Source organism: Phycodurus eques, chromosome 13, assembly GCF_024500275.1.
Source record: "Phycodurus eques isolate BA_2022a chromosome 13, UOR_Pequ_1.1, whole genome shotgun sequence".
Taxonomy (NCBI): Eukaryota; Metazoa; Chordata; class Actinopteri; order Syngnathiformes; family Syngnathidae; genus Phycodurus; species Phycodurus eques.
In genome coordinates this window covers 8,143,192-8,170,691 of record NC_084537.1, presented here as the reverse complement: position 1 = coordinate 8,170,691, position 27,500 = coordinate 8,143,192, and the positions used below count along the sequence as shown (strand labels likewise).

The 27,500-nt window shown below is 40.2% G+C and overlaps 1 protein-coding gene across 6 annotated transcripts in view; it reads left to right on the top strand.

The window, feature by feature from the left end:
* Positions 1-2,968: 2,968 nt before the first annotated feature.
* The window catches only part of LOC133411938 (rho GTPase-activating protein 12-like), a 79,617-nt gene continuing 55,085 nt past the window's right edge, over positions 2,969-27,500 (top strand). For 3 of the 6 annotated variants that reach the window (XM_061694785.1, XM_061694784.1, XM_061694783.1), the window contains exons 1-2: positions 2,971-3,183; positions 6,204-7,020. In XM_061694785.1, the coding sequence (XP_061550769.1) occupies positions 6,262-7,020 (759 nt within the window). In that variant the 5' untranslated portion in view covers positions 2,971-3,183; positions 6,204-6,261. Of the gene's footprint in view, positions 3,184-6,203; positions 7,021-27,500 lie in introns of all 6 variants that reach the window. The other 3 variants (XM_061694781.1, XM_061694779.1, XM_061694782.1) reach the window with 2 other exon arrangements.

Genomic DNA, 27,500 nt, shown 5'->3' with positions numbered 1-27,500 from the left:
TGATAGCGTACAGGGTCGTCAACTGCGGCGCGAGGAGGGGGAAAACTAATCCGGGCAGGGGGATCGTGGTGCACGCGCTGCTGTGGCTGCTGAGGTTCGGCCTACGGCGGCTACAGCTGGATGATTGTTTCCCTCTCCTCACCCTGCGACAGCTCAAATGCTGTTGTGCCGGACCTCCAACTGTTTCTGTAACCACTGGCAAGGGGTGGCGGATCCCAGACGGCAGACACACTGTAGCCCAAATAACACATTATACACTTCAGGGAAGATGTATTTTTTTAATTGTGAGCATAGTTTGATGGCCAATTACACCCTACACTGGTAGTTATCAGTCAAGTTATAATGAATGAGGAAGTGGCAATTCTGGCCACTGCATGGAATAAGGGTGCTTGGAGTTTATATAGTGGGGGAGGGCCTCATGCTAGAAAGCATTCGTCCCAGCCCCTTGACATAACGGCTAGTTTTTAGCCCCGACCAAAAACTCAGGTCTAAAGAGATGAAGATTTAAGCTATATCTCAACAATTCAGTACTATATTATTCTGTCTGTCTGTTTTCAGCACTTATATTTAAATATAATGCATTTAGAAAGAAAATGGCTGTTTGGTTGCACATTGAATGCACTTTACCCCACCCAAAAAAAATGCTAATGTAGATCTAAAAAAAAATAGACCTTTGTTCTGACAAAAATGCAAGCATCTTGAAAAACAATTTCTTCATTTAAAAAAAAAAAAAAAGTTATTCCTGAAAATAATCTGACTTTGTTGAAAGAATAATTTTTATTAATAAAATGTGATATTTAAGATCTCAAAAAAAATTCTCAATTGTGAATACAACTTTCTTTAAAGAATAGGATTTTTTTCTTGAAAACATAACTTGAAAAATAAACTTAATTCTTGAAAATACGACTGAAGAAATCTTGAAAAAGCATGACGAATAAGGTTTCCTGAAAAAATACTATTTCTTGAAAAATATAAGATTTTTTTTCTTAAAATACAACTATTTGAAAAAAATATGACTTGAAAAGAATACGACTCTCTCAAACTATGATTTTTTTTTCGCGTTTCTCGTATACTGGTCTGGTTCTAATAAATACTCCTTGCATGCTCTGTAATCCCAGCATGAGGACGCTAACACAACGTGCAAAATATACTGTAAAATACGCTGTACAACACACACACCCTCATGTAACATTTACCATGCAAAATAAAAAAAAATAAAAAACATGATCCACTTATTTAAAGATGAAAATATTTCAACATGGACTATATGTACAGCTAACATTTAGCATCTAACCGTTGAAAGCACTCCCATCTCAAATCACACTATAGGCTGGACCGTAGCGCCCTCTCCCTCGCGTCTGTGACAGGACCGTGTACACACAGCTTGTAATTGTCACGATGAATCAAGTAGACGAGCATGAATTTCTCCTTTTTTTCACCTCCCGCTAAAAAAAATGGAAACAGTTGAAAAAGTGAATTGCCACAAATAAAGTACATCTGTGGCTCCCATTGAACTTCATTCAAAATTAAAAAGCCACTTTTTTATTACTGTGTAATAGTTGCTCCATTTTTAAAGGACAGGTGTTTTTATTTTGTTTTCTTTTGTTTGTTTTGGTTTTGTTTTTTTTTGTGTCGGGGTCTGGGGGAAATCCATGAGTGGATAAGAGGTACTGGATCATTCCTGGCTAATTGGGGCACAAAGTTGGAGTTCTGACATGGACGTAGAAGAGGTCACTGTTTTTGTTTTGTTTGTTTGTTTCTTTTGGATTGACTGCATGATGTAAATGTATGTGTGATTAAATAATTATCAGTAAACACATTCAGCTCTTGTCTCTACACTTCTTTGGTTAAAAAAATATACACATCGTTTTAATATAATTTTCCTTTCGGTCATGTTCATTTTTAAAGCTTTTTAAAATTATAGTAAATTTAATGTATTTTTTTGCTCTTTTTTTCCCACCCTGTAATATTTTGGCTCGTGTCAATTTTGAAGCCTATGAACAATTAAGTTTTTTTTTTTTTTTTTTTTTTTTTTTTTGCATTGTTTTTTGTAAAGGTTTCTGATTTGAAGCCTACAAACATTTAAGTTTTAATTTTTATTATTTAGTACTAATTTGATTTCCTATTTTTGTGATTTTGGTAATGTCATTTTATTTTGTTTTCTTACATTATGAAAATTCTTTTCATTTTCTTTTAGTAAGAAATCAATTTTGTGTCCCTAATTTTGTTTTAATATGAAGTATATTAGTAAAAGTGTCCAATTTGAAACCTACAAATATTTGCTTGACAAATTTCAATTTGCTTTTTGGCTTCTTTAACTTGTCGATTCTTGAAGCCTACAAAAACATATATATATTTTTTTTTTTGGGGGGGGGGGTTATTTTGGTAACAAAAAGTGTCCAGTTTTGTATACTTACTTAAAACGTTTTTACTATACAAATTTTTACTATGTACATTTTTTTGCATTTTAGATCACAAAAGTGTCGGTATTGAAGCCCAATTATTTTACGAGAATAATTTTACAAAAATGTTGTACGAATTGTATTTCACCCAAACTATTTCTGACTAATATGTGACTGATTTTGGAGGATTGATCTCGTAATAAAAATCAACGTTCTTAGCAGTTGGTCTTAACCCGACGCGTGGTGTTATAGTAGTTCACGTCGTAATGCCTAGGGGGCGCTACGTTTCTGTTTGCGTTGAAAACACCTGAGGCGCCTGAAGAAACGATCACAAAAATAGCTTAGAGGTCTTTCTCCAAATTTGGCAATGTAACAGTTCATCTGTAAATTATGTGAATTAACTTTCGGCGGACACGTTTCAAAGCAAAAACAATGTCTAATAAAAATGTGTAATAACGTTTGGCATACTTAAAGTTTAACGTTAGCTCGCCGGGTTTTGCGTGGCGAACCTTGTCGTCGACGAACGACAGCTTCCTCAACAGAATGACAATGTCACAATGCACTGCAGATCATCTTTCCTTCATAGACGATCTGGGCCTCGGGAAGGTAGTGAGACTTGGTCAACTTGTAGCGGACAGGAAGTGACTTCTTTTCGGTCAAACCTTGACAAGTGGACGGCTTCTTTATCCACAAACGCTGACCTGGGTGAATTTTACTGGGATTGAAGCAACACTATAAACCACCCACCCATCCGTCACCATCGGTATGTGTTTCCCTTGAGGTAAGTGACTTTGACGGGACACTTTTTTTCCCCCCACCCGACGCCTTGGGACGTACAGTTAGCTGACATGCTAATTAGTAAGCCTCGAATTCACTTTACGACCTTTTGTCGACGCTGTATGTGTCATTTTGACGTGACTCTTTTAAAGTCACTCCGGTGTTATTTAAAGTGCTGCATTTGTATGGACGTAACGTAAAAGTACCTAAAAAAGGTATCTCGGTGGCGGAAAAAATCGTGTGGAACGTTTAAGGAAGTATACTGTCACAATTCCGTCGGGAATTGCCGTGCGTGAGCTGGCAGGGCTGAGGACGCTTTGTGCTCATGGGCCACATTTGAGTAATAAAAAGTTAAAAGTGTGTGTAAAATATTTTAAATAGTTTATATTAATAAAATCCATCCAGCCATTTTTTGTAGCGCTTATCCTCATAAGTGTCGCAGGTGTGCTGGAGCCTGCCTATCCCATCTGACTTTGGTAGCCAGTCAATGCATGGCACATTTTTTTTTAGTTTTGAATTTTTACGTTTTTATTGGAAAGCAATGGACTGGTCGCCTGTCGGTGTCAGGGCACATACAAACAATGGACTGACTGGTTGCCATTCAATGGCATGGTGCATATTTTTTTTTTTTTTTTTTTTTTGAAATAGACAACCAACTGACTGGTCAATGTCAGGGCACAAAGGCAAACAACGGACTGGTCGCCAATCAATCACAAAGCAAATATAAATAAACAACGGACTGGTCGTCAGTCAATCCCACAGCGCACATAAACAAACAATGGACTTGTCGACACTCTTTCAGGGCACATCTGGTAAGTATGTTACTAAATTCAGAAAATCTTCATTCCTTTTCGCTGTGTTGGAAATTGGGTACGTGAATTTCGCGGTGGTCCACCAAAATCACATTTTCTCATTGTTTTGCACAATTTAATACTTGTTCTTTTCAGATTGAATTGTTGAGAAATCCCTTCACCATGCGTCTCTCTTATGAATATTTCAGTTCGGTTGAGATTTTCTGTGGTTCTGACAAAGATAAAGACGTTGCTCGATTTCGGCGTCAAAAATCACGCGTTCATAGGATTTGTCCACGATGGAAACCTACATGTCCTTGATTTACTACTATTCTGTTTTCTATGAAGTTTGAAATAATTCCAGCAATGCGCTTGCTCTGTTTGATGCGGAAAATGTGAAGGCTCGAGCGGAAAGCATTAAAAAATCTGAAAATGGCCTTCTTAAACATTACATTACCGTCCCAACTAATATGAAACACGTGGGCATTTTTCTACCAAAGAGTCAAGGTTTTGGTCACAAATTTCCTAATGATTTACATTGATTTCTGGGCAGAAAATTTTGGAGGATTTTCGACATTAAAAAGTGGCATAAAATCCTTAATCCTTATCCAATTCTTACAAACTAGGGCTTATTTTATTCGTGTAACACTTCTACTTTGATAAAAAGGTATTTTGGTAACATACCTACATGTAGCCAACTGACTGACTGTTAATGTCAGGGCACATATAGACAACCAATTGATTGGTCAATTGCCAATTACAGAATACATATAGACAAACAACAGACTGGTAGCCAGCCAATATCAGGGCAGATGTAGACATGGAATACTGCTTAATTATTACTGTCCAATTAGCAACAAGGTGAAATTGTGTTATTTGTTGATGCATATTTAGTGTTAAAAGTTGAATACAATGTGTAAAAAGTACTCTTAAATTCCTGTGAGTGTGTGTGTTCATTGTTTCACTGTGTTTCAACGTGTCCTTGCCTCACCTTAACACCGCTACGTGTGTGTGTGTGTGTGTCTGTGACTTCAGCAGGAAACTATGCGAGCAATTGAACAAATCAGCAGTAACTTGTCCGTGTCTTGAGCGTAGATGGCGTTGCAACGTGCAAGTCACGTTTTTAGCATTAGCGTCTAATCTAATCCATCCCTTTCAAGAGGATTTATAAGTCTTCTTATTCACTTCCTATCATCGGGTTATGACCAATAGGCCAGCTAAGACACACTGGTTCTTTGTGTCTACTGTGTTTTTGCTGTTGTTGTGTAACACACAGTGTCTTATGACTTAAGAAGACAGACACTCTATTAGGTACATTCGCTATTAGAATTGAAGGTGGTGCGCGTCAGAATGCTTAAACCGGTGAGTCGCATTTGAGGGTGTGCATTGGGATGCGAAAGGTGGTTTGTCAAGATTGAAGGGGATGCATTGGGACTTTGAAGATGGGACATTGAAGGCGACACGTTGATGGCGGCAGGTCAGTTTTGAATGGGATGTTTTTGGATGTTGAAAGTGGTGCGTCAGGGTCAAAGGAGATTGAGGCAGTGTGTTGTGTTGGGATGTTGAAGTGGGTGCACCAGAATTGAAGGGATTCCTTGTGTTGTGATGGGGTAGGATGAATAGTTGGTGAAAGTGTGGTGTTGGACTGTTGAAGAGGGTCCGTCAGAATTGAAGAGGGGTTCTTTGGGTTGTGACGCGGTGCGAGGGAATTGGCGGTGGTGCGTCAGGATGTTGAATATGTCGTGTCGAGATGTCGAAAGTGGTTTGTCAGGATTTAAAGTGGCCTGTCAAGATGATGAAAGCAGTGTTTTAGTATTGAAGGGGTGCGTTGAGATGTTGAAGGCAGTATGTTGTGATTTAAGCGTATGTGTCCGGATTAAAGGTGGTGCATCGAGATGTTGAAGGTCATCTGACAGGATGTTGAAGGTGGTGTGTTGGGATTGAAGGAGGTACGTTGGAAGGTGCTGTGTTTGAATGTTGAAGGCAGCGTTTTGGGATTGAAGGAGGGTTTGTCAGGGTCTTGAAGGCATCAGGATTGAAGGGAGTCCAATGAGAAGATGAGGGGAGTATGTCAGGATGTTGTAGATGGTGCGTCAGGTTTGAAGGCAGTGAGTGTGTCAGGATACCGAAGTCAGTGCATTGGAATTAAAAGGGGGTTTGCAAAAAAAAAAGGAATGGAGGTGCATCGGAGCCGATGTCTGGAATCTTAACTTTTTGTCCGTTTTCCCATCAGAGTGACTGCGGAGGCGATGTCAGACGTGTAATCTAGCCGGTGGACAGCAGGAGGTGCCATGGCAGAGCTGCCAATCGCGCCAGGACAGGTCTACATCGAGGTGGAGTATGACTACGAGTACAAGTCCAAAGACCGACTGGTCACCATCCACCAGGGAGAATGCTACATGCTGGTACAGAAGACCAACGAAGACTGGTGGAAGGTGCGTCGGGAGGAGGGGAGCAAAGCCTTTTACGTGCCCGCCCAATATGTTAGGGAGGTACGCAAAGCCCTCATGCCGCCCCCCAAGCCTTTACCGCACCACCCTGTTTCTGCCGGTAACACCCCGCCTCGTCACCCCGTTTCCGCCCAGAATACACCGCCTCATAACCCCGTTTCCGCAAGGAACACTCCACCTCAGAACACTGGTGCTGTCGGGGTAAAACCAGCCAATCTGGAACTGGCACTCCAGGACTCCTCCACAGAGAACCTAGACAGATTGGAGTCCAACCCTGTGCACTCTCCCTCTGTTCATTCTTCCTCGTCCCTACATTTAACACCGCCCATACAGAGGCAGGACAGTAACGACCACCGTCACCAGCATGTCCCCGGCACCCCTACTGGACCAGAGCAATTACTAGCCGAACTCCTGCCCCAGAGCACCGGACCTCTGCCTTCCCAACGAAGCAGCACACTGCCCCGCGCCCGGGCCCGATCTCCAGAGTTGGTCCGCGGCCCGCTGGATGTGGACAGCCTGTCACACTCCGGCGAGGAACGGTACACCAACGACTCTGAGTCTGGAGACGAGTTGAGCAGCAGTTCTACTGAACAACTCCAGGTAAAGAATTTTTTTTTTTAATCATCATGACTTGATGCAGTTGAAGGGTTAAGATTGTTTGGTTCGGGGTCTGGGGTCTGTCGTCACTGCCTTGGACCAGGGGGTTCGTTTGTAGCTAGCCAGCTGGCTACCTAGCCAGGGCAAGCTAGCCAGTGCCACCTAGCTGGCTGAATATCTGCCACAATCTGTTGGATCAACTATCATACATTCAAATCAGTGACCTTTTGGCGAAATTCGCCGTTTTGAACTCAAAAGAGGCCATTTACGTAAATCGTATAGATCCAATGAGTTTTTCCTGGAAGAAGGGTGGGGGTGGTGTCGCCGTCTCCTTCACTGACGTCCTAGGCTGTTTGGGACTCCTTGATCCCTGGTAGCTAGATCCATTCCACACATCCACCACACAGATGTAATTGTGAATATTACTCCGCGGAAGACTAATTTGCAGCCTGTACAGTCGAAGTCACAGGAGTTGATGAGACCAGAAAAAAACTTCCGCCGCTTTTGCTGTTAATAAGTTATTGCACTTTTACTTCGTTACAGTGATCTAAATGTCACTCGCTACTTTTATTGATCAATGATTGCTTATTTATCAACTATTTCGTGCGTGAGACTTTGACTTCTACGTCCGCATAGGGCGTTGTTTGCGTCATCCAATATAAGCGCTAGTGACAAATATTTAAGTCTAGTTCACCAATCAAACAACACAAGAATGTCACATGACCTCACACGTCGTCTTCCATTGGGCTTCCCGGACATAGGTATTCACTCTAGATAAGCCTGCTCCGCTGATCGTTGTGCGTACGTGACTGCCATTTTGGGAAGGTTGTCGTTACCATGAAGGCAACGGCGCGCTACTCTTGTTTACATTTAGACGACCAAAAACAACCGCTTCCATGTATTGTAGTATTTGTCTGGCACTGTCTGCCCAAACGTGGGTATTTCAGCTCACTTATAACTTGAGAAAACTTTTATTTGCCTTATTGTACTCTGCCTCGAAGCTCCGCTGGGACCCCCAAAAAATAAACATTCCACCCGGAACTATGTTTACACCACCGGAACCCATGTTTCACACGGACAGTCATTGCAGACGGACGCGGTGTTGGGCCACTGATAAACTGCCAAAAAAAGACAAAGCGTTTGTAAGTGATTTTTAAGACACTGTTAGATGTGTAATGTACATATACCATGGTGTATGAGTGAGGGCAATGGTAGTTAGCGTTTTGCGACCTAAAATGGTAATTGCTAGCGCGCTAATGATAATTGGGATTACTAATGATTTAGCATTTTGTTGTCTCAAATCCTGTGCACCAAATTTATACCATACACTCAGTACCAACATATGGTGTTTAAGGATGGAAGTCTGTGCCTCATAAATGAGAATAGAATGCAGGTTTGTAGTATATAAAAAAAGGTTTATTTTTGATTATTCGAGCAATGATCAACGGGAGAATCAATTCTAAAATGGTTTGATAGTGACAGCCCTAGTAAGTAGTATGTTATGCTTTGATTCGTTATAATTAGAATCCGAAAATTCGGATTCTGCATTCTTTTTTTTTTTTTTTTTTTGGCAGACTTGAATGCCAGTCCGACTCACAAATCAATTTTGCCACCAATTTGTGCATAGCCCCAGTGTCAGGGTTGATTAGGTCAAGGTTGGCATTCGTCTGAAGTCCCTGTTAAATGAAAGTAAATCTCTTCTAAATTTGACAACAACCTTGTTAACAACACTCAGTTTGAATGATAATAAAAAATGAAGTATATTCTAAATTGATGCTTCAAAATTGTAAAAAAAAAATAAAATCAAGCTTTTGTGTCCACTCTCGAATGCTGTGGCCGCTTCCACTGAATGCGCTGAAATCATGACACGGAGAAAAGTGGACGCTACTATGTCTAGTAGGGATGGAACAATTTTTGAAAACTGTCAAAATGGTTTGGTTGGACTGTTTCAGTTCGGTCCGCATATGTTGTTATATGTGACAGTGTCACGCCACAACATATTAATGAGTTAGCCAAGATGGCATCGCTGTCATCTGTGTCATGCCCTCCAGCGATGCAGCAGCCAGCGATGCAGCAGCTAATCATATTGCAGCGGGGTGGGTCACCAGTAGGGACGGGTACCTTTCACATTTGAACCAATATGTTACCTGGGAATAGATACCGGTACTCAACGATACCAATTTTGGATACTTTTGTGTGTTGAGTGGACAGGCGAATGTCAAATCAAATTTTTCATTTTAACATTTATTTTTATATATACACTTGGAAAAATATAACAAAGCAAAAAATGGATGGAATAAATAAAGTAAACGCAGAATATTTTACAAATAATAATAAAGTATAAATAATGAGAACAATAAAGTATTACAAAATACAAAGTGTGGAGCAAAGTTCTTTCCAATGGACTGCAGAAGGAACGAAGATCAATTGTAATTGTGTTAAGATGTATTACTGTATGCATTATGATAACTAATGCAAGTTAAAAAGTAAAGCTTTTCAGTTTGCGCCATTGTAATACAGTAAAACAATATTGTAGAGACTGCTGGCAAGCTGCTCTACCTCTATTTTTACAATTTTGTACCTAGTTTTATCAATTTACTAAAGCTTGTCTCATATGAATGCTGGACTTTAAACCATTTGTTAGACTCAGCTTGCTCGATCTAACACTCTGCTCTCCCGCTTAGACCAGAGTTTGCTGCCACCCTGCGTGCCTGGCGAGACACCGACCATCTGGCCGGCTATGGGTTGGGCTATGTGTCTGGCTCACGAGAGTAACTGCTGCTTTGTTACTCAGTGGCAGAGATGTTACATTTCCGGACCTTTTCAAGCAGGACCCCTCCACTTTCCACCATATTTTTGAGCATGTTCGATCCACATGGTTGATTGTTATGAGTGATACCATTACATTCTTGCGCGGCTCTGATGCGTTAAAATGCGCATGGAAATTAGCCAACTCTTCCACTCCCACTGCAACGGGCGCGCTTAGGTACAGAATTATGGTACAGATTGTTTTTACGTGAATCTGTACTTGGTATTCGCTCTGTACCAAAAACAGTACAGATTTTGTACCCATCCCTAGTCACCAGAAATCTTGCATTGGAGAGAACAGACACAGACCCAATAGAAGCAGTAAGATTTCAATGATACTTCCACATCTTTATTTCTCCAGTGCAAGATCTCTGTTTCCTTGGCTTGGCCGCTCCATAGCGAGATGCCCCATCCCACTCATAGCTGTCTTCCCACAAAGTCCGCTGCCTGCGCCGACGATCTTCGCGCGTCGACGAACTCCTTCCCCCGCCGACGGCAGCTCGGCCGCACTGAGAATTCCCACATCGAGCAACGAGTTTCTCCAAGAATTTACATGGAAGTGATATCGCTATAATGTTCGTGACTGACTGAAGTGTTTTGATTAACACAGAAACTTTGCTTCACCCTAGGATAAGCAATGCTAGCATGTAATGAGCTAGCCTTTAAAAATTAGGAGGCATAAACACGAACAGTTGTAATTCCTGACCCAATATCTATAGACCTAACTGGAAGCGTATATCAATGCTGCTAGTAACATAAAGACAAGGTTTATAGAGTAAACTAAATGCGTAAGCCGAGCTCCTTCACGCATGATTATCAACAGTAAACCTTTGTTGAGCCAAGGCCCTATTTTACATTAAAAAAATAACAACTGTAATGTTCTCTAATTTAGTCACATGTGCTTTACTCAATGGACTTGTTTAGTTGAACACAAGGCTGACATATTTGCAGGGAGCCAATTTATTCTGTTGTATGAGTAGCAATAGGTGAATACACAGCTTTGTTATACCTTTTGCCATTCAGTGGAACAGCATTTAATTGTTCTGCCTGTCACAAAACGCCGCTGGCATAGACAGACGAACAAAGATACAGTCCCCTCCAAAAGCATTGGAACGGCAAGGTCTATTTCTTTGTTTTTGTTGTATACTGAAAACATTTTGATTTCAGATCAAAAGATGAATATGAGACAAAAGTTCAGAATTCCAGCTTCTATTTCATGGTATCTACATCTAGATGTGTTAAACAACTCAGGACAGAGCACCTTTTGTTTGAATCCACCCACTTTTCAAGTTAGCAAAAGTATTGGAACCGACATTATTAAATTACCTTAAAGTGAATAACATAAATATTTGGTGGCATAACCCTTACTTGCAATAACTGCATCAAGCCTGCGACCCATTGACTTCACCAGACTGTTGCATTCTTCATTTGAAATGCTTTTCCAGGCCTTTACTGCAGCCTCTTTCAGTTCTTGTTTGTTTCTGGGGGTTTCTCCCTTCAGTCTCCTCTTCAGGAGGTAAAATGCATGCTCTATTGGATTAAGGTCTGGTGACTGACTTGGCCAATCTGACCCCCCCCCCCCCAATGAAGTCCTTTGTTGTGTTGGCAGTGTGTTTTGGGTCGTTGTCTTGTTGAAGTTTCTTCCGATAAGTTTGGATGCATTTTTTTGTAAATTGCCAGACAAAATGGTTATATAGACTTCAGAATGCATTCTGCTGCTACTATCATGAGTTACATCATCAATGAAGACCAGTGAGAAGAAGCAGCCATGCAAGCCCAGAAGCAGCCATGCAAGCCCAAGCCATGACATTACCTCCACCATGCTTCACAGATGAGCTTGTGTGTTTTGGATCATAAGCAGATCCTTTCTTTCTCCATCACTTTGGTCAAGGTGAATCTTGGTCTCATCAGTACATAAAACTTTGTTCCAAAACCTTTGTGGCTCATCTTTGTACTTCTTTGCATAATCCAAGCTGGCCTTCCGGTTCTTTTTGCTGATGGGTTGGTTGCATCTTCTGGTATGGCCTGTATATTTCTCTCGCACAGTCGACTGTGATACCTCCACCCCTGCCCTGTGGATGTGGGCAGTGATGTCACAATGACTGTTGTCTTTGGGTGTTTCGCCACATCTCTCACAATGTTTCTGTCATCAACTGTTGCTGATACCCTTGGCCGACCTGTTCGATGTCTGTTGCTCAGTACACCAGTAGTTTCTTTTTTTCAGGACATTCCAAGTTGTATGGGCGATACCCTATGTTTGTGCAATAGCTCTGATCTATTTTCGCTCCTCTCAACTTAAAAATGGTTTGATTTTCTCCCATAGACAGCTCTCTGGTCTTCATGTTTGCTTAACAGAAAATGCAATTTTCACAGGTCGAACCTAAAGCAAAAAACAAGCACTATCTAATGTTCAGGGAAGCAATCTAAAAGGCAACACCTGAGCAACTAGAAACACCGATCAGTCTAATACCTTTGCTCACTTGAAAAGTTGGTGGGTTCAAACAAAAGGTGCTCTGTCCTGAGTTGTTTAACACATCAAGATATATCATAAAAAGCTGGAATTCTGAACTTTTGTCTCATACATCTTTTGATCTGAAACCCAAATGTCTGCAGTATACAACAAAAACAAAGGAATTGACCTTGTTGTTCCAATACTTTTGGAGGGGACTGTGTAGTTATGATGAATAAAAATAATACAAAATTGAACAAGACATAATTCATTTTCTTAAAAGTCAACATATACTGAACTGAACCAAAAAACATCACTGCAAAACTGAGATACGAAACCAACTGTGGCTTTTGTGAACCGTTTTCTCTATGCCTACATATACCGTAATTTCTCGTGTATAATGCGCATTCCCCCCCCCCCTCCCCCAAACAATTGTCAAAAGTCAATAGTGTGCATTATACATAGGAATAGGAGCAAATGGAAAAAAACTTTCACATTTTATAAATATATGCCGCCATCTATAGGTTATGAAAATGCTATACACCTTCATTCCAAAATTCCACCGCCACCCAGTGGTTATAAAAAAAAAAAGTGTAGCCTACACTTTCATTCCAATATGACAGGGGTACATATGACTGCATACATGTACAGTTGTGCTCATAAGTTTACATACCCTGAAATAATCAGAATCATCTTTATTTGCTGAGTATGTCCAAAAAACACACAAGGAATTTGTCTCCGGTAGTTGGAGCCGCTCTAGTACGGCAACAGACAGTCAATTGACAGAGAACACTTTTGAGACATAAAGACATTGACAAAAAAAAAAAAAAAAACAGTCACTGAGCAATAAAGGGTTGCTAGTTGTCTGATAATGCCGGTAATTATTATTTTTTTTTGACAACTGTGCAAAAGATGCAGAGTCCTCTAGCACTTAGAGCTGTTCGAATGACTAATATTGCAATAGTCCGGTGCAATGACCATTGTGCAAACGGCGCCGAGACTTCAAGGAGTGTATGCGGTTTAAAGTGACGAGTATTGCGATAATCTGGGACAATGTTGATTGTGCAAATGTTGCAGATACTCCTCAATCAGTGTGCAAATGGAGCAGATGCTACTCTGGCATGAGTGACCAGTATTGGTCAACAACAGATATGCAAATAGTGCAGCATGGCGAGACTACTACAGTGAGGGCACGAGTAATATATAATTGGGTTATATAATTCAATAATATATATTGAGTAATATATAATATATATAAATATATAATAATTAGTGAAATATTATTTTTTTAAATATCACTGAACCATAACCATCATTAATTTCTTCATGGTTATGTTTTGTTTAATGGTAATGCTTTTCTCAAATGCTTGACCGTTTAGCCCATTAATCCCAATAATATAAAATTCAATGTTTCGCCTGGTCCTTCATGTTTTCTTTAAAGAATTGTACCCATCTTACATATTCTGCCTGGGTAATCAAACGTGAGCACAACTGTGTGTTTTCTAAATAATTTGCTAAATAAAAGTAGGGCTGTGAATGTCAAAATAAGATTAAGTAAATAAAAAAAGGATTGCATGTTCAAATAAAGTGCTTAACTTCAGAATAATTATTTGAAAAAAAACTAACAAAATACAGGTACTTTGTTTTTATCATATGGGTAGAAGCAAAATCATGCATTGTAAAAATGCATTCTACATGGGTAGAAGGGTTTTCTAGAATTTTGAGGTCAACTTTGGGGGGTGCGTATTATACATGGGTGCGCATTATACATAAGAAATTATGGTAACTATGTTTCACTGAGAAAATGTATCCGCTTATAGGCTCCCGTGGCTGTAATATATTTTCGTGGGGCTTTTCCACACTGCAACTATGAGGTGTTCTAAAGCGGCCAAACCAGCGCGACCCTCCTGTCCACATGCTGGCTGTCAAGTCGGACTTCAAAAAGCAAAACATCCCTCTTCCTCGCTCTTATGCCTTCCTCTCCCATGCTGTGCGCACACTCCGAGCCAACAACGAGGCACTCTAAACCACACCAGCAGACTATCTGAAAGGAATATGCCTTTTTGCAGTTTAGTCAAAGCTAGCCGTACCTACACATAGAAATGAAACTGGATAAACAGTGATGCCAGCGAAGGCTCTCAAGTTTTAATATAGTGGGGTTGGGGCTAGATATAAGGTTAGGTAAGGGTTGAAGTTGGGGCCTGATTCAGTCTTGCTAATTTGATTCTATCAAGGCCATATTGTGTCTAATTGCTGGACCACAGTCATTGTTTTTAACATGCATTAGAAAGTAAATTTTTTATTTTATTTTTCTTGTTTTGTTTTGTTTAGTCCAGCCTATTTCGAGCCCCCTGCTAATCCTCTCATCTCGGCGTCCTGCTGAAAAAAGGCCATCTGAAGGCAAACATGCATTACATTTTCATAAATTGACTTTTATGTGAATGCTACAATGGACTTACTTCCTTCCTCACAAATGAATTGAAGCATATAAACAGCAGTTAAATGCCAAACAAAATGTCACTCGATGTCCCTGTAAAACCCACAGTGGTTAAGTGGCTGTCTGGTACTACATCGGCATTCAGTTGCAGTCGTTTGTTGACTTTGCTGTGGATTTATCTTTGTTTTGGGGTACATACAGACCCTTTCCAAAAAATAATTAGAATATCGTGGAAAAGTTTATTTATTCACATAATTTCATACAAAAAGTTAAACTTTCATAGATTGAGGGGCCACAATTTAAAGAATTTCAAGTGTTTATTTCTACGTAATTTGGGCTTCTAGCTCATAAAACCCACGAAATCAGGAATTCTAAAAATGTGAATACTGTGAAGAAATCAGCCCAAATTATGGAGGCCATAAATGTTTTAAACTGAGTGTCACACACTAAATCACCACCTAAACTCAAAGCACCTGCACAGGTTCCCCCAGGTGTCATTAAATTGCTTCAGTTGGGTTCAATTGTCTCTGTTGGGTTCAATATGGGGAAGACTGCAGATTTGACAACTGGCCAGAAGACCATCACTGATACCCTTCATAGGATGGGTAAGCCACAAAAGTTCATAGCTAAGGAGGCTGGCTCTTCACAGAGTGCTGTGTCCAAGAATATCAATGGAAAGTCTAGTGGAAGGACAAAATGTGGCAGGAGAAGATGCACCAGCAAAAGAGATGACCGTGGGCTTCAGCGGATTATCAAACAGAGAAGATTAAAAACTCTGCTTTCTTAAATTCAACGTCACCGCAACAGTTTAGCAGAATGTTTTTGAGGACTTTGTGATTCCTTCTGCTGAGGATCTGTATGGAGATGCAGATTTCAGTACCATATTTTGTTTGATTTAATGTGACCCTAATTTCTTTATTTTATTCTACAATAAACTGAGAAGTAAATTATTTCTTCACAGTATTCGAAATTTTTGGAATTCCTGATTTCATGTGTTTTATCAGCTGGAAACCCAAATTATGTAAAAATAAACAAATACTTGAAATTGTCGGACCTGAATCTATAATCTATGAAAGTTTAACTTTTTGAATGGAATTCTGGAAAATAAAAAAACGTTTCCATTTTTGGGAAAGGTCTGTATATGGCACTTGAGTTGGGACAAAAAGCCTGTGTGTTGTGTTATGACATCTTGAGTTCTCACTGGATCTCAACCTGGAATGCACACACACACACACACACACACACACACACACACACACACACACACACACACACACACACACACACACCATCCATCCATCCATCCATCCATTTTCTGAGCCGCTTCTCCTCACTAGGGTCGCGGGCGTGTTGGAGCCTATCCCAGCTGTCATCGGGCAGGAGGCGGGGTACACCCTGAACTGGTTGCCAGCCAATCGCAGGGCACATACAAACAAACAACCATTCGCACTCAGAGTCACACCACACACGCGCACACACACACACACTTATTTTTCTTCATTAAAAAAAACACTAACTTCAGCTGGCCAGAATTTACTTTTATTGATGAGTTTTACCTCCCAGAAACACTGCAAAATAAAACTTGACATGTAATAAGTGCTCAATATTAAAATGATGATTAAAAGATCACAAATGCAAAGTCATTGATGGCATTAAAACCCAGGAGATTATCACACATTCGCTAAAACTGTTAGTAGGGCTGCACGATTATGGCCAAAATAATAATCACTATTATTTTGATCAGTGTTGTAATCACAATTATTAATCACGATTATTCCTCGTTGGGGAGAAATATTTTTATTGCACTACTTTTTAACATAGACTGTAACAGTTTTCAGTCCAAAAATGAATCTTTAAGAATGATAGACAATTTAGAAAACGTACCCAAGAAATTCTACCGTTAGGGAAAAGCGTTACTTTTATTGCACTACTTTTTAACAAACGATATGTAACAGTTTTCTGTTCAAAAGGAATCTTTAAATAATAATAAATAATGGATAATAATTTAAAAAATGTACCCGAAAAACTTTTGCAAGGGCTAACTGAATAAATATGCTATTAAGTGCAATCACGATTTTCAACTTAATGGAAGCAAATACAGTTAATGCATAAAAGGTAATAATATTAGGCTGCAAGCACCTTGTTTTCATTTAAAAATCTCAATACAATGAATTGTCAAGGACTGTACATCTCTATTGTTCTGCTTCAGCTTTGGTGAATCGTGCCGATCACAATAACCAAAGAACTCGACAGTTGTGATTTCCCTCTCTATTTACTCCCGGGGTTTTTTCATTGCGGTCAGACCAGCCGAAGTCAAGGCAGCCGCTACAACGAGTGTAAAAAGCATTTTACCATGACATGCCACCTCTCCCACAACATTCTGAGTGGTTCAACTTCAAAATAAAAGCTTCATATATTACTACACTGTACATCAATGTGATTTTAGGCTTTTATTTTTAAGTGGGCACCAGAGTGCAGTGCTGGAGCTTAATGAAGCCTTAACCATGCGTTTGTCCCCTGGTTACTGGCTGCCTAGATTGCAGGCACTTCTGCAAATGAAGCACTTTACAATATGCAGCAGTGCCCGAACATTTAATCATGTCAGCCAAAATTGCGATCACGATTAAAATTATATTAATTGTATAGCCCTCACTGTTACCCTTATTTGCTAATCACTGTAGTCAAATAAGGCCAGGTACACACATAGCGAATCGGCAATCAGACAATCAAGTGTTTTAGAAGATTATTCTATGAGATTGTCTTTAGGTCTGATGTGTGTTAAGAGTGGATTATTCCCGATTTTAGGGTCCGAAACAGGTTGGGGCCGACCATCTTAAATAATGAAAGTTTTCAATATTTACCACCAAAACTCTTAGTGTGTGGGCAAAGCGGACTTCTCCCCGAGTCATGATGCGGTGAATTGTGACGTGGAACAGAATATAGCCAATCAAGAAGCACCCTGACTCAACAAAAGGAAAAGACCGTAAATAAAATCAAGCATGTCTTAGCCAATGTTGTTTTATGTATAAAAGTGGGTTCCCCAGACGGCAAGAAGTATTTTCCAAAGCAAGTCGTTTTTACAAGGCTACACACCTTTGCTAACATTCGGGAAACATCGGCGCACATCCAAAAGTGTTTCTTCTTCTTCTTCTTCTGTTTTTTGAGATCACGTGTGATCACACAAGATTTCGAGATCGGCAGTGGAACATAATCTATGTTCAATCTAATCTATGTGTGGTGTTCTGTGTTGAGATTATCGGAGCACAGCACACATACAAAGTACAAAAACTGTTAAATGCCAGATTTTTTATCCTCGTGTGGGGTCTGTGGTAGAGAATTTTTTCAGATTTGAAACATCCTTGTGTGTCTACCAGGCCTAAAACTTGTGCAGTTACAGTATTCACATGTGGATTAGTCATTCTTTGTCACTTTCATGGAAATTTTGTTTATCCAAGACCGTGCATTGTATGCTACTGTCTGAACTCAGGATGAAGAAAAAGAACGAATTGGACTGGTTGGTGTGAAGGAGTCTGACTGTGATGTCCAGGACATTTTATTAATTTAATAATTCATTTCACTTCATTTTTGGAATGGTGAACTTAGTTCAAAATTTTGAATTATGAAGTAGTTAATTTTTTTAATTGAACTTTTTATGAACGAGTTGGCGTAGAAAAGAACTTTCCCAACCCTGAGGTTACTTGCATACAAGGTGCTTAAAAGTTTTGTTCAGTATATTCACTGTGTGACTGACATATGCCCAGTATGCTACCATCTGATCTATAAATGGGAACACTTTGAGTCATTCATTAATTTTTTTCATTCATTTTCCGTACCGCTTATCCTAGGGTCGCAGGCGTGCTGGAGTCTATCCCAGCTGTCTTTGGACGAGAGGCGGGGTACACCCTCAACTGGTCACCAGCCAATCGCAGGGCACATAGAAACAAACAACCATTCGCACTCATATTCTCACCTATGCGCAATTTAGAGTCTTCAATTAACCTACCATGCATGTTTTTGGGATGTGGGAGGAAACCGGAGTACCCACACAGGCACAGGGAGAACATGCAAACTCCACACAGGCGAGGGCAGATTTGGACCCGGGTCCTCAGAACTGAGGACCTGGTTTTCGGAGGATACTCGAGTACTAAAATATTAAATAGCTGCAGCCCTACATTTTATTCCCCCATTTTATTGTCGTAGTTTTATTGTTTAATCAAACCCCTGTTTGATGAATCTGGCAAAAATTGCTCCTCAAATTTAGAAAGATGCTCCTCAAATGAAAAATGATTAGCAAAACTGCTCCTCAAAGAAAACAAATAGAGCCTTGACTAGAGTGGTCGACATCTACAGTCATACTTTGTTTTTTTTACAGAATAATACAGATTATTTAGTCAAAACACTGCTTGGTATGCTGTTTGCCAATCTCAGTGAATTTGGGAAGACAAGATTGAATTTGTCGCCATGTCATACCTTGATATTGTAGTGGAAATTATATAATTCAGTCAGGATAGTGCATGATATGCTCCTATACCTCACTGAACTCAGAAAGAAAAGAAAAAAAAAACACCAGACTGGTCGACATGTACACTCATACTTGTTACAAAAATAAGATTATTTAGTCAAGACAGTGCATGATATGCTACTTGTCACCATGACTTGCTGAATAAGGAAGAATGCATTAGTTTTCTCAGTGTCCCTCCGTCTCAGGAGTCCTTTAAAAGAAGACTCTCTAAATAATAGAGATTTCTGTGTAGTGATTACGAGGAGTTCTGCTGTGACTTTGATTCGACACAAGTGTGGCACAGTTCTTCACTTTATAAAGCTTTCCTTCTTAATCCCTACAAGCGCTTCAATTGGATATGTGTGTGTTAGGTCAGAAGAGCACTGCTCCCTCTCTCTAGCTCTATGTATCTGTGTTTATGTAATAGTAGTGTTTGTGTGAGAAAATGCTTATAGCTTTTTTGCCCATGTCAGTCAGACAGAATGGTCACTGCGACAACACCACAACGATAGGGGACATCATGTACCCAGATGACAACTGCAAGGTAGGTGGGATGCACGCTTGACGCTTCAGTCGTTTTTTTTAGCCAGACAGCACTTTTTATGCACACTGGTGTTATTGTGACGTGATGTAAACAGCGATTGCATAAGCATGGGAAGCGTGTCATGGTACAAGTGTTGATCTTTGAATGAAATTAACTCACATTCGTTTGGAATTACACAAAATACCGTAGGAGATGCAGTGGTGCCTTGAGATACGAGTGACCGACTTACGAGTTTTTCATTTATTTATTTGTTTATTTTAGACATACGAGCCATCATTGGGACAATTTTTGTTTTTTGTGAGCAGAAATTTTAGATATTAACGCTGTATGGTGGCTGTGAACTCCAAGCTGTTTATTGACACTCTCAGTTGAAGTTTACTGTCAAACTAAACATAGAAAATGGCAATTCCATGTTGTGTATTTGGAAAAACAGCCACATAAATTTACCTTTAAGCCCACTAGCTTAATGCTAACAAACAATGCAATGAGCTGTAACCAGAATAACAAATAGGTGTTGTGGTGTTAGAATGTTTTAAGCAATGAATATTTGATTACAAACTGTGTAGCAAAACAGATAGACAATAGAGCATTACGGTAATCCTCTGCTATATCATGGTTCACGCTTCGCAGTCCTGCTATATTCCAGATTTGTTTTGTAATTGGTATTAAGTTGTTACTCTTTTTTTTAATACTGTTAGCAATAGATAAAATAATTTTTCAATTGCTCTCTCTCAATATGTTTAAATTTTTTTGTATAGTTTTATAAGTGTGTTTAAATACCTTGAAATACATTTTAAAATAAGGTTTAACTGCTTGAAATGCTATAAAAACAGAGCTAGGGTGTATTTAAGTAGGGTATTTCTATATCGCGTATTTCACTTATTGTGGGGGTGGTCTGGAGTGTAACCCCAGCGATAGAGGCGGGATAAATGTACTCACTGGTATATTTCTTCTATAAAGAACGACTAATCGTACTGAGGAGCTGAGATGTCCCCATGTACTTTATATCCAAATGTCTGTATTATACTGCTCCCAGTCCATTGAATTGAAGCAAAAATGTGGCAAAAACTATTCATTACAGATCATTACTGTATGTTTTTATAAAGTACAATACTATAGAGTATAATGCGTTCCAAATTTTTTTAGTTTTTTTGGTGGGGGGAGGCTGGAATGGTTTGGCATTTCCATTCATTTCAAAGATGAGGGTGTTGAGTTACAAGCATGGTCACGAAATGAATTAAACCCTAATCAATTCACCACTGGACTGGGAATAGGAATAATCAAGGGGTGGGCGATAAATCCTTAAAATTAAATGAGTTTTTTTGTATGTTTGTTTTTTTCCCCCCGGGATAATCAAATTTCAGATTTCTTCGCTTCCAGAAAAATCTAATAAATTTTGCTCTTTTTATATATATATATGTTTTTCCTGCCTTCTGGGATTTGCTTTATTTCCACTGATACCAGATAAGCTTTTAAACTGTTTTGTTCTTTTTCTCAGCGAGTTTTTTCCCCACCATTAATTTGCAACAACTGTCACAGAAAAAAAAAAAAACATGTCATTTTGCTTCTTGGACGAATGGGCCTTTTGCCACAATGTACACGACTGTTCTAAACTTTGTGGTCACTTAGAAATTTTATTTTTACATACAAGTGTTTTGCGTCGAAAAAGTGTTGTAAGGGCATGTTCGGCTGATTTTAGTTTAGCCACCTGAAAAATTTATTGTGGTTGCCATTGAATCCATGCGGTCACCACATAGGGAGCGAGGGACTTTCTGGTGTCCTAGTGCTAGCCACGCTATATTACATAAGCGCTGGCCGGGAGGCTCCATAATAGCATTTGTTTGGACAGCTGGCTGGTGAGCCCAGTTATGCCTCTAGGACAGATCATGACTGGTGGCATGCACACAAAGTACATATGAATTTGTGAATGGAAAAGCTGGTTGACTCGTTTGTTGTTTTTTTGTTTGTTTTTTTATTTTAAAGTAGCTGGATGTTTTTTTATTTTGTAATTACCCAAGCAAATAGTGATAGTTCATTTAATTCATGTTTTTGTGGAAAAGCAGAACTACTGTTTCTTGTCAGGCTACATCATCTAGCGTCATTTGATGCTACAATAATCCCTAATGTTTACGTATTGAGCAGCTGTGGAAACACTCTGCTGGCACGACTGCATTTTCTTTTCTATTTTTATTTGAATTGTGGCTGGGCGATATGGCAAAAAATTATTTAGAAAATCATATCGTCCGATCTCGATTAATATCACGATTTTTTTTTTAACCTTTTTTTGAAACTGCCATAGTACTGAAAACTGAAGAAGCTAGAGTCTACTGAAAACTGAAGAAGCTAGAGAGTAGTTCAGCATTTTATTAATATATGCAATAATTAGACCAATGAAAAAGATTAACATATTTTACCCAACAGTACAACAAATGTAGGCAAACACAAAATACAGGTACGGTGCCACCAGAAAGTATTCACACCCCTTCACGTTTTCCACATTTTACTGTTAGACTTGTTCTAAAGCTGATTTGAGCATAGTTTTCTTTTTAAAAACGTCTACATAAAAATAACCCATAATTACAAAGTAAAAACATATTTTCAGATATTTGTGTAAATTTATAAAAAAAATAAACATTCAAACATGATAGGTACATAAGTATTCACACCCTTTGCTATGACACTCAAACTTAAGCTCAGATGCATCTGATTTCCACTGATCATCCTTGAGATGCTTCTACAACTTGATTGTAGTCCACCTTCGGTAAATTCAGTTGATTGAACATCATTTGGAATGGCACACACCTGTCTATATAAGGTCTCATAGTTGGTAGTGCATATCAGAGCAGAAACCAAGCAATGAAGTCTAAGGAATTGTCTGTAGACCTCCGAGACCGGATTGTGTCAAGGCACAAATCTGGGGAAGGATACAAAAGAATTTCAGAAGCATTAAAGGTCCCCAAAAGCACTGTGATCTCGATTAGTCGGAAGTGGAAGAAGTTTGGAACCCCCAGGACCTTTCCTAGATCTGGCCGTCTGACCAAGCTGAGTAACCAGGGAAGGAATGGCCTTGGTCAGAGAGGTGAACAGGAACCCTAGAGTCACTATGGCGGAGCTCCACTGTTCCCTTGCAGAGGTAGAACCATCCAGAAGGTCAACCATTGCTAACACACTCCACCAATCAAGCCTTTATGGTCGAGTGGCCAGACGGAAGCCACTTCTCACTAAAAGGCACATGGCAGCCCACTTGGAGTTCGGCAAAGGCAGTTGCTTACCAGTGAGGCTGAGGAGTGTGATCCCCCTGTAGTCGGAACACACCCTCCGGTCCCCCTTCTTAAAAAGGGGGACCACCGCCCCAGTCTGCCAATCCAGAGGCACTGTCCCCGATGTCCACACGATGTTGCAGAGGCGTGTCAACCAGGACAGCGCCACAACATCCAGAGCCTTAAGGAACTCCGGGCGGATCTCATCCACCCCCGGGGCCTTACCACCGAGGAGCTTTTTAACTACCTCGGTACCTCAACCCCAGAGCTAGGAGAGCCCACCCTAGAGATCCCAGATTCTGCTTCCTCATGGGAAGGCGTATCGGTGGAATTGAGGTCATCCAAGTATTCTCCCCACCTACTCACGTCTCAAGTCAAAATCAGCAGCGCCCCATCCCCACTGTAGACAGTGTTCTTAGTATTTAAATAATTATATTTTAATATATACATTTGTATTTTTTCATTTTGTATTGCAATTTTTAAATGTTTTATTTCAAAAAATATATTCAGTTTTTTATATTTACATTTACTTAAATTTTCCATAATTCCAGTTCGTATATTTATTTTGTTGAGTTTCTTTATATTTTTGGTATTGTCCAATCCAAATAACTAAAACAATAAGTTAAAATGTATTTTCTCTGAAATTTCCTTTTGCAATAATTTTCTGGTCAATTTCAGTCTAATTTTTAGATTAAAATGTTTCGAATATTTTTTAGATTCATTTCACATTAGCATTTCCAACTTTAACTATTTACAAAACTTGGAACATTTAAAGGAAACTCTTCTGGAATGTTCCTTATTGAGACATTGTCTTGTACCTCCTTTTTTGTTCAAGTAAAAGAACTAACATAGCATAGCTGTGTGGTTAAAAGTCTGTTTAGACTCATTCCATGGGTAGATTATGCTTCCTGATGACTCACTTTAACGTACAGTTTAACCGCCACGTTGGTCCACATTATTACCACCGATTTGCACCATGGTTTGGGACCATGAGACCGGTCGTTATTCGTGTTGGACTGGTTTGATTCCGGCAGCTTTGTGTTGTTGTTTGATGAAACCAAAGCCATCAAGACCAGAAAGACGAGTTCCTTTCCCATGAATGAAGCTATGTTATTCCCAATAGGAACAAGCATTTTTTTTCCCCACGTGGCCGCACACCGAGTGACGCTGTCAAACCCAACTGAACTATGGCGCGTGTGTGGTTTGGCAATTGTTTCCATCTGGCCGTTCGGTCGAAACTGGTTTTGCCGCAAGTCAGAATTTGAATCGGCGTCTTAGCAGCTTTACAGCCAATCAAAATGCACAGAAACCTTCCCTCATGGTGAAAATACAAATCCGGGTTTGCGAGCCAGGCCGCTGTGGGCCTTGGCTCAAGCCATATAAATAGTATCAAATGTCTTTTACATCAGTAGTAAACTATATTCATAATGTATAATGTGCCTGTGGATGATAAGGCGACGCTTGTGACTAGAATGTATGCAAGGCGGATGCCTTGCTGGGTACGTTCAAATAAATACAGCCAGCGTGCTTCCGTTCAAATATCCACACTTTCGCTTTGTCGCCAACATCCTCTCTCTTTAGTAATCCGACTCTTCCTTAACTATTAAGCTATTTTTTATTGTTTAAGAAATGTGATAAAGTACAATATATTGTATGTACAGCTTCAAACGCCTATACTGGGCCCACTGTTTAGGGCGTTCATATATACAATCGCTCAAAGTGTGAGGTTCCTTTCGTTTCTCCTCGGTCCTCCCAGTGTCCCACTTCTTAGCTAACCGCTTTCCTTGTATGATTTCCTGTACTGTGAGCTTCCACCACCAAGTCGTCTCCTCTCCTTTACTGCCAGAAGATACACCAAGTACTCTCCTGCGGTCCAGTCTTCTGGAAGCTCCTCCTCTCCAACGAGAACCTGTCTCACCTCTTCCCGAAAAGCCGCACATCACTCTTCCTGTCCCAGCTTCCACCACATGGTTCTCTGCTGTGCCTTTGTCTTCTTAATCTTACTCCCCCACCATCAGCGTCATTTTACACACCACCATCCTATGCTGTCAAGCCACACTCTCCTCTACCACTACTTTACAGTTGGTAACCTCCTTCAGATTACATCGTATGCACAAAATGTAATCCACCTGTGTGCTATTACCTCTGATCTTGTAGGTCATCCTATATTTCTGCCTCTTCTGGAAAAAGGTGTTCACTACAGTCATTTCCATCCTTTTTGCAAAGTCTACCGCCATCTGTACCTTCAAGTTCCTTTCCTGGATGCCGTACTTACCCATCACTTCTTCATCACCACTTTTTCCCTCACCAACATTTCCATTACAATCTGCACCAATCACGACTCTGTCTGTCTGGGATGCTCAGAACTACTTCGTCTAGCTCCTCCTTCCAGAATTTCTCTTTCACCTCCAGGTCACATCCTATCTGTGGGGCATAGCCACTAATCACATTATACATAACACCCTCAATTTCAAGTTTCAGCCTCATCACTCAATCTGATCCTCTTTTCACCTCCAAGATATGAGCTAACTGTTAGCTCTTAACTCTTAAAATAACACTTATTCCATTTATCTTCCCATCTTCACCATGGTAAAATAATTTAAACCCTGCCCCTAAACTTCTAGCCTTACTGCCTTTCCACCTGGTCTCCTGGACACACAATATATCGACCTTTATCCTAATCATCATGTCAACCAACTCCCGAGATTTTCCTGTCTTAGTCCCAACATTCAAAGTCCCCACACTCAATTCTAGGCTCTGTGCTTTCCTCTTCTTACTGCTGAAGAACCCGCTTTCCACCTCTCCTTCGTCTTTGACCCACAGTCGTTGTATTTCCACCAGCGCCCTGCCGGTTAATGGTGCCGGGGGCGGACGTTGTTAACCCGGGCCACGACCGATCCGGTATGGAATTCATTAGATGAACGCTCATATTTGTTTGGCAAAGTTTTAAGACGATTCCCTTCCTGACGCAACCCCCTCTGCATTTATCCAGGCTTGGGACCGGCCTAAAGTTCGCACTGGTTTGTGCCCCCCATAAGGCTGGCATGCAGCATATCATGCACTGTCTTTATGAAATTGCAGAAAATAATCTATGAGTTCATTTTGATGACTGCACAGGCTCACGTTTTGACTACAAATTAATTGATCTCAACCTCATCAATTTGGAGATTAGCTTCCTCACTTATGTATAAAATTTCATTTTGATTGTACTTTTAGGCATTTAGGCAATCGCTCACAGCCGCCCCACAATGTGGTTGACCTTGCTCAGACACATTTCTGCACACAGTCAAGTGTAATTACACCGCGGACTGTCCTAATCACCTTGTCTTTGTCATCACCATGATGAAAAGGAACGCGTCTCTACGCTAATCTGCTGTAAGATGCCAAGTATCATTCTCTCACTCCAAAAGCTCATTGTTAACTTTGTGCTGAATTGAACGTTTCTTCTGCTCAAATGGTTCTGTATGCAAAACAGGTGGAGTTGTGTTTTTTTTTTCTAATTTGTGTCGTGCTATCCAGGTGAGGTGCATGAATATTCAATCTTGATGGAGCACATTTTGTTGTTTGTTTTGTTAAGTGTGTTAATTAGGAGCTTTTATTCAGTCCTCATTACTTCCAAGAATGAGCCAGTCTAGTCACTTCAGTGCATTACTTTAATGCAGCCCTATGGGGGGCACAAGCCTGTGCAAACTGTAGGCTGGTCCAAAGCCCGGATAAATGCAGAAGGTTGCGTCAGGAAGGGCAGCCGGCTTAAAACTTTGCCAAACAAATATGAGCGTTCATCCAAAGAATTCCATACAGGATCGGGCGTGGACTGGGTTAACAACGTCCGCCACCGGCGCCGTCAACCTGCAGAACGCCAGTGGAAATACGAAGGAGAGGTGGAAAACGGGTTCTTGGGCAGAAAGAGAAGAGGAAAACACAGAGCCTCGAGCTGAATATGGGGACTTTTAATGTTGTGACTATGACAGGAAAATCTCAGGAGTTGGTTGACATGATGATTAGGAGAAAGGTTGATATTTTTGTGTCCAGGTGAGCAGGTGGAAAGGCAGTAAAGCTAGAAGTTTAGGGGCATGGTTTAAATTATTTTACCATGGTGTAGATGGGAAGAGAAATGGAGTCGGGGTTATTTTAAAGGAAGAGTTAGCTCAGAATATCTTGGAGGTGAAGAGGATCAGATTGAGTGATGAGGCTGAAACTTGAAATTGAGGGTATTATGTATAATCTGATTAATGGCTATGCCCCACGGTTAGGATGTGACCTAGAGGTGAAAGAGAAATTCTGGCAGAAGCTAGATGAAGTAGTTCTGAGCATCCTAGAGAGAGAGAGAGAATATTGATTGGTGCAGATTGTAATGGACATGTCGGTAAAGGAAACAGGGGGGATGAAGAAGTGATGGGTAGGTTTGGCATCCAGGAAAGGAACTTGGAGGGACAGATGGTGGTAGAGTTTGCCAGAGGGATGGAAATGGCTGTACTGAACAC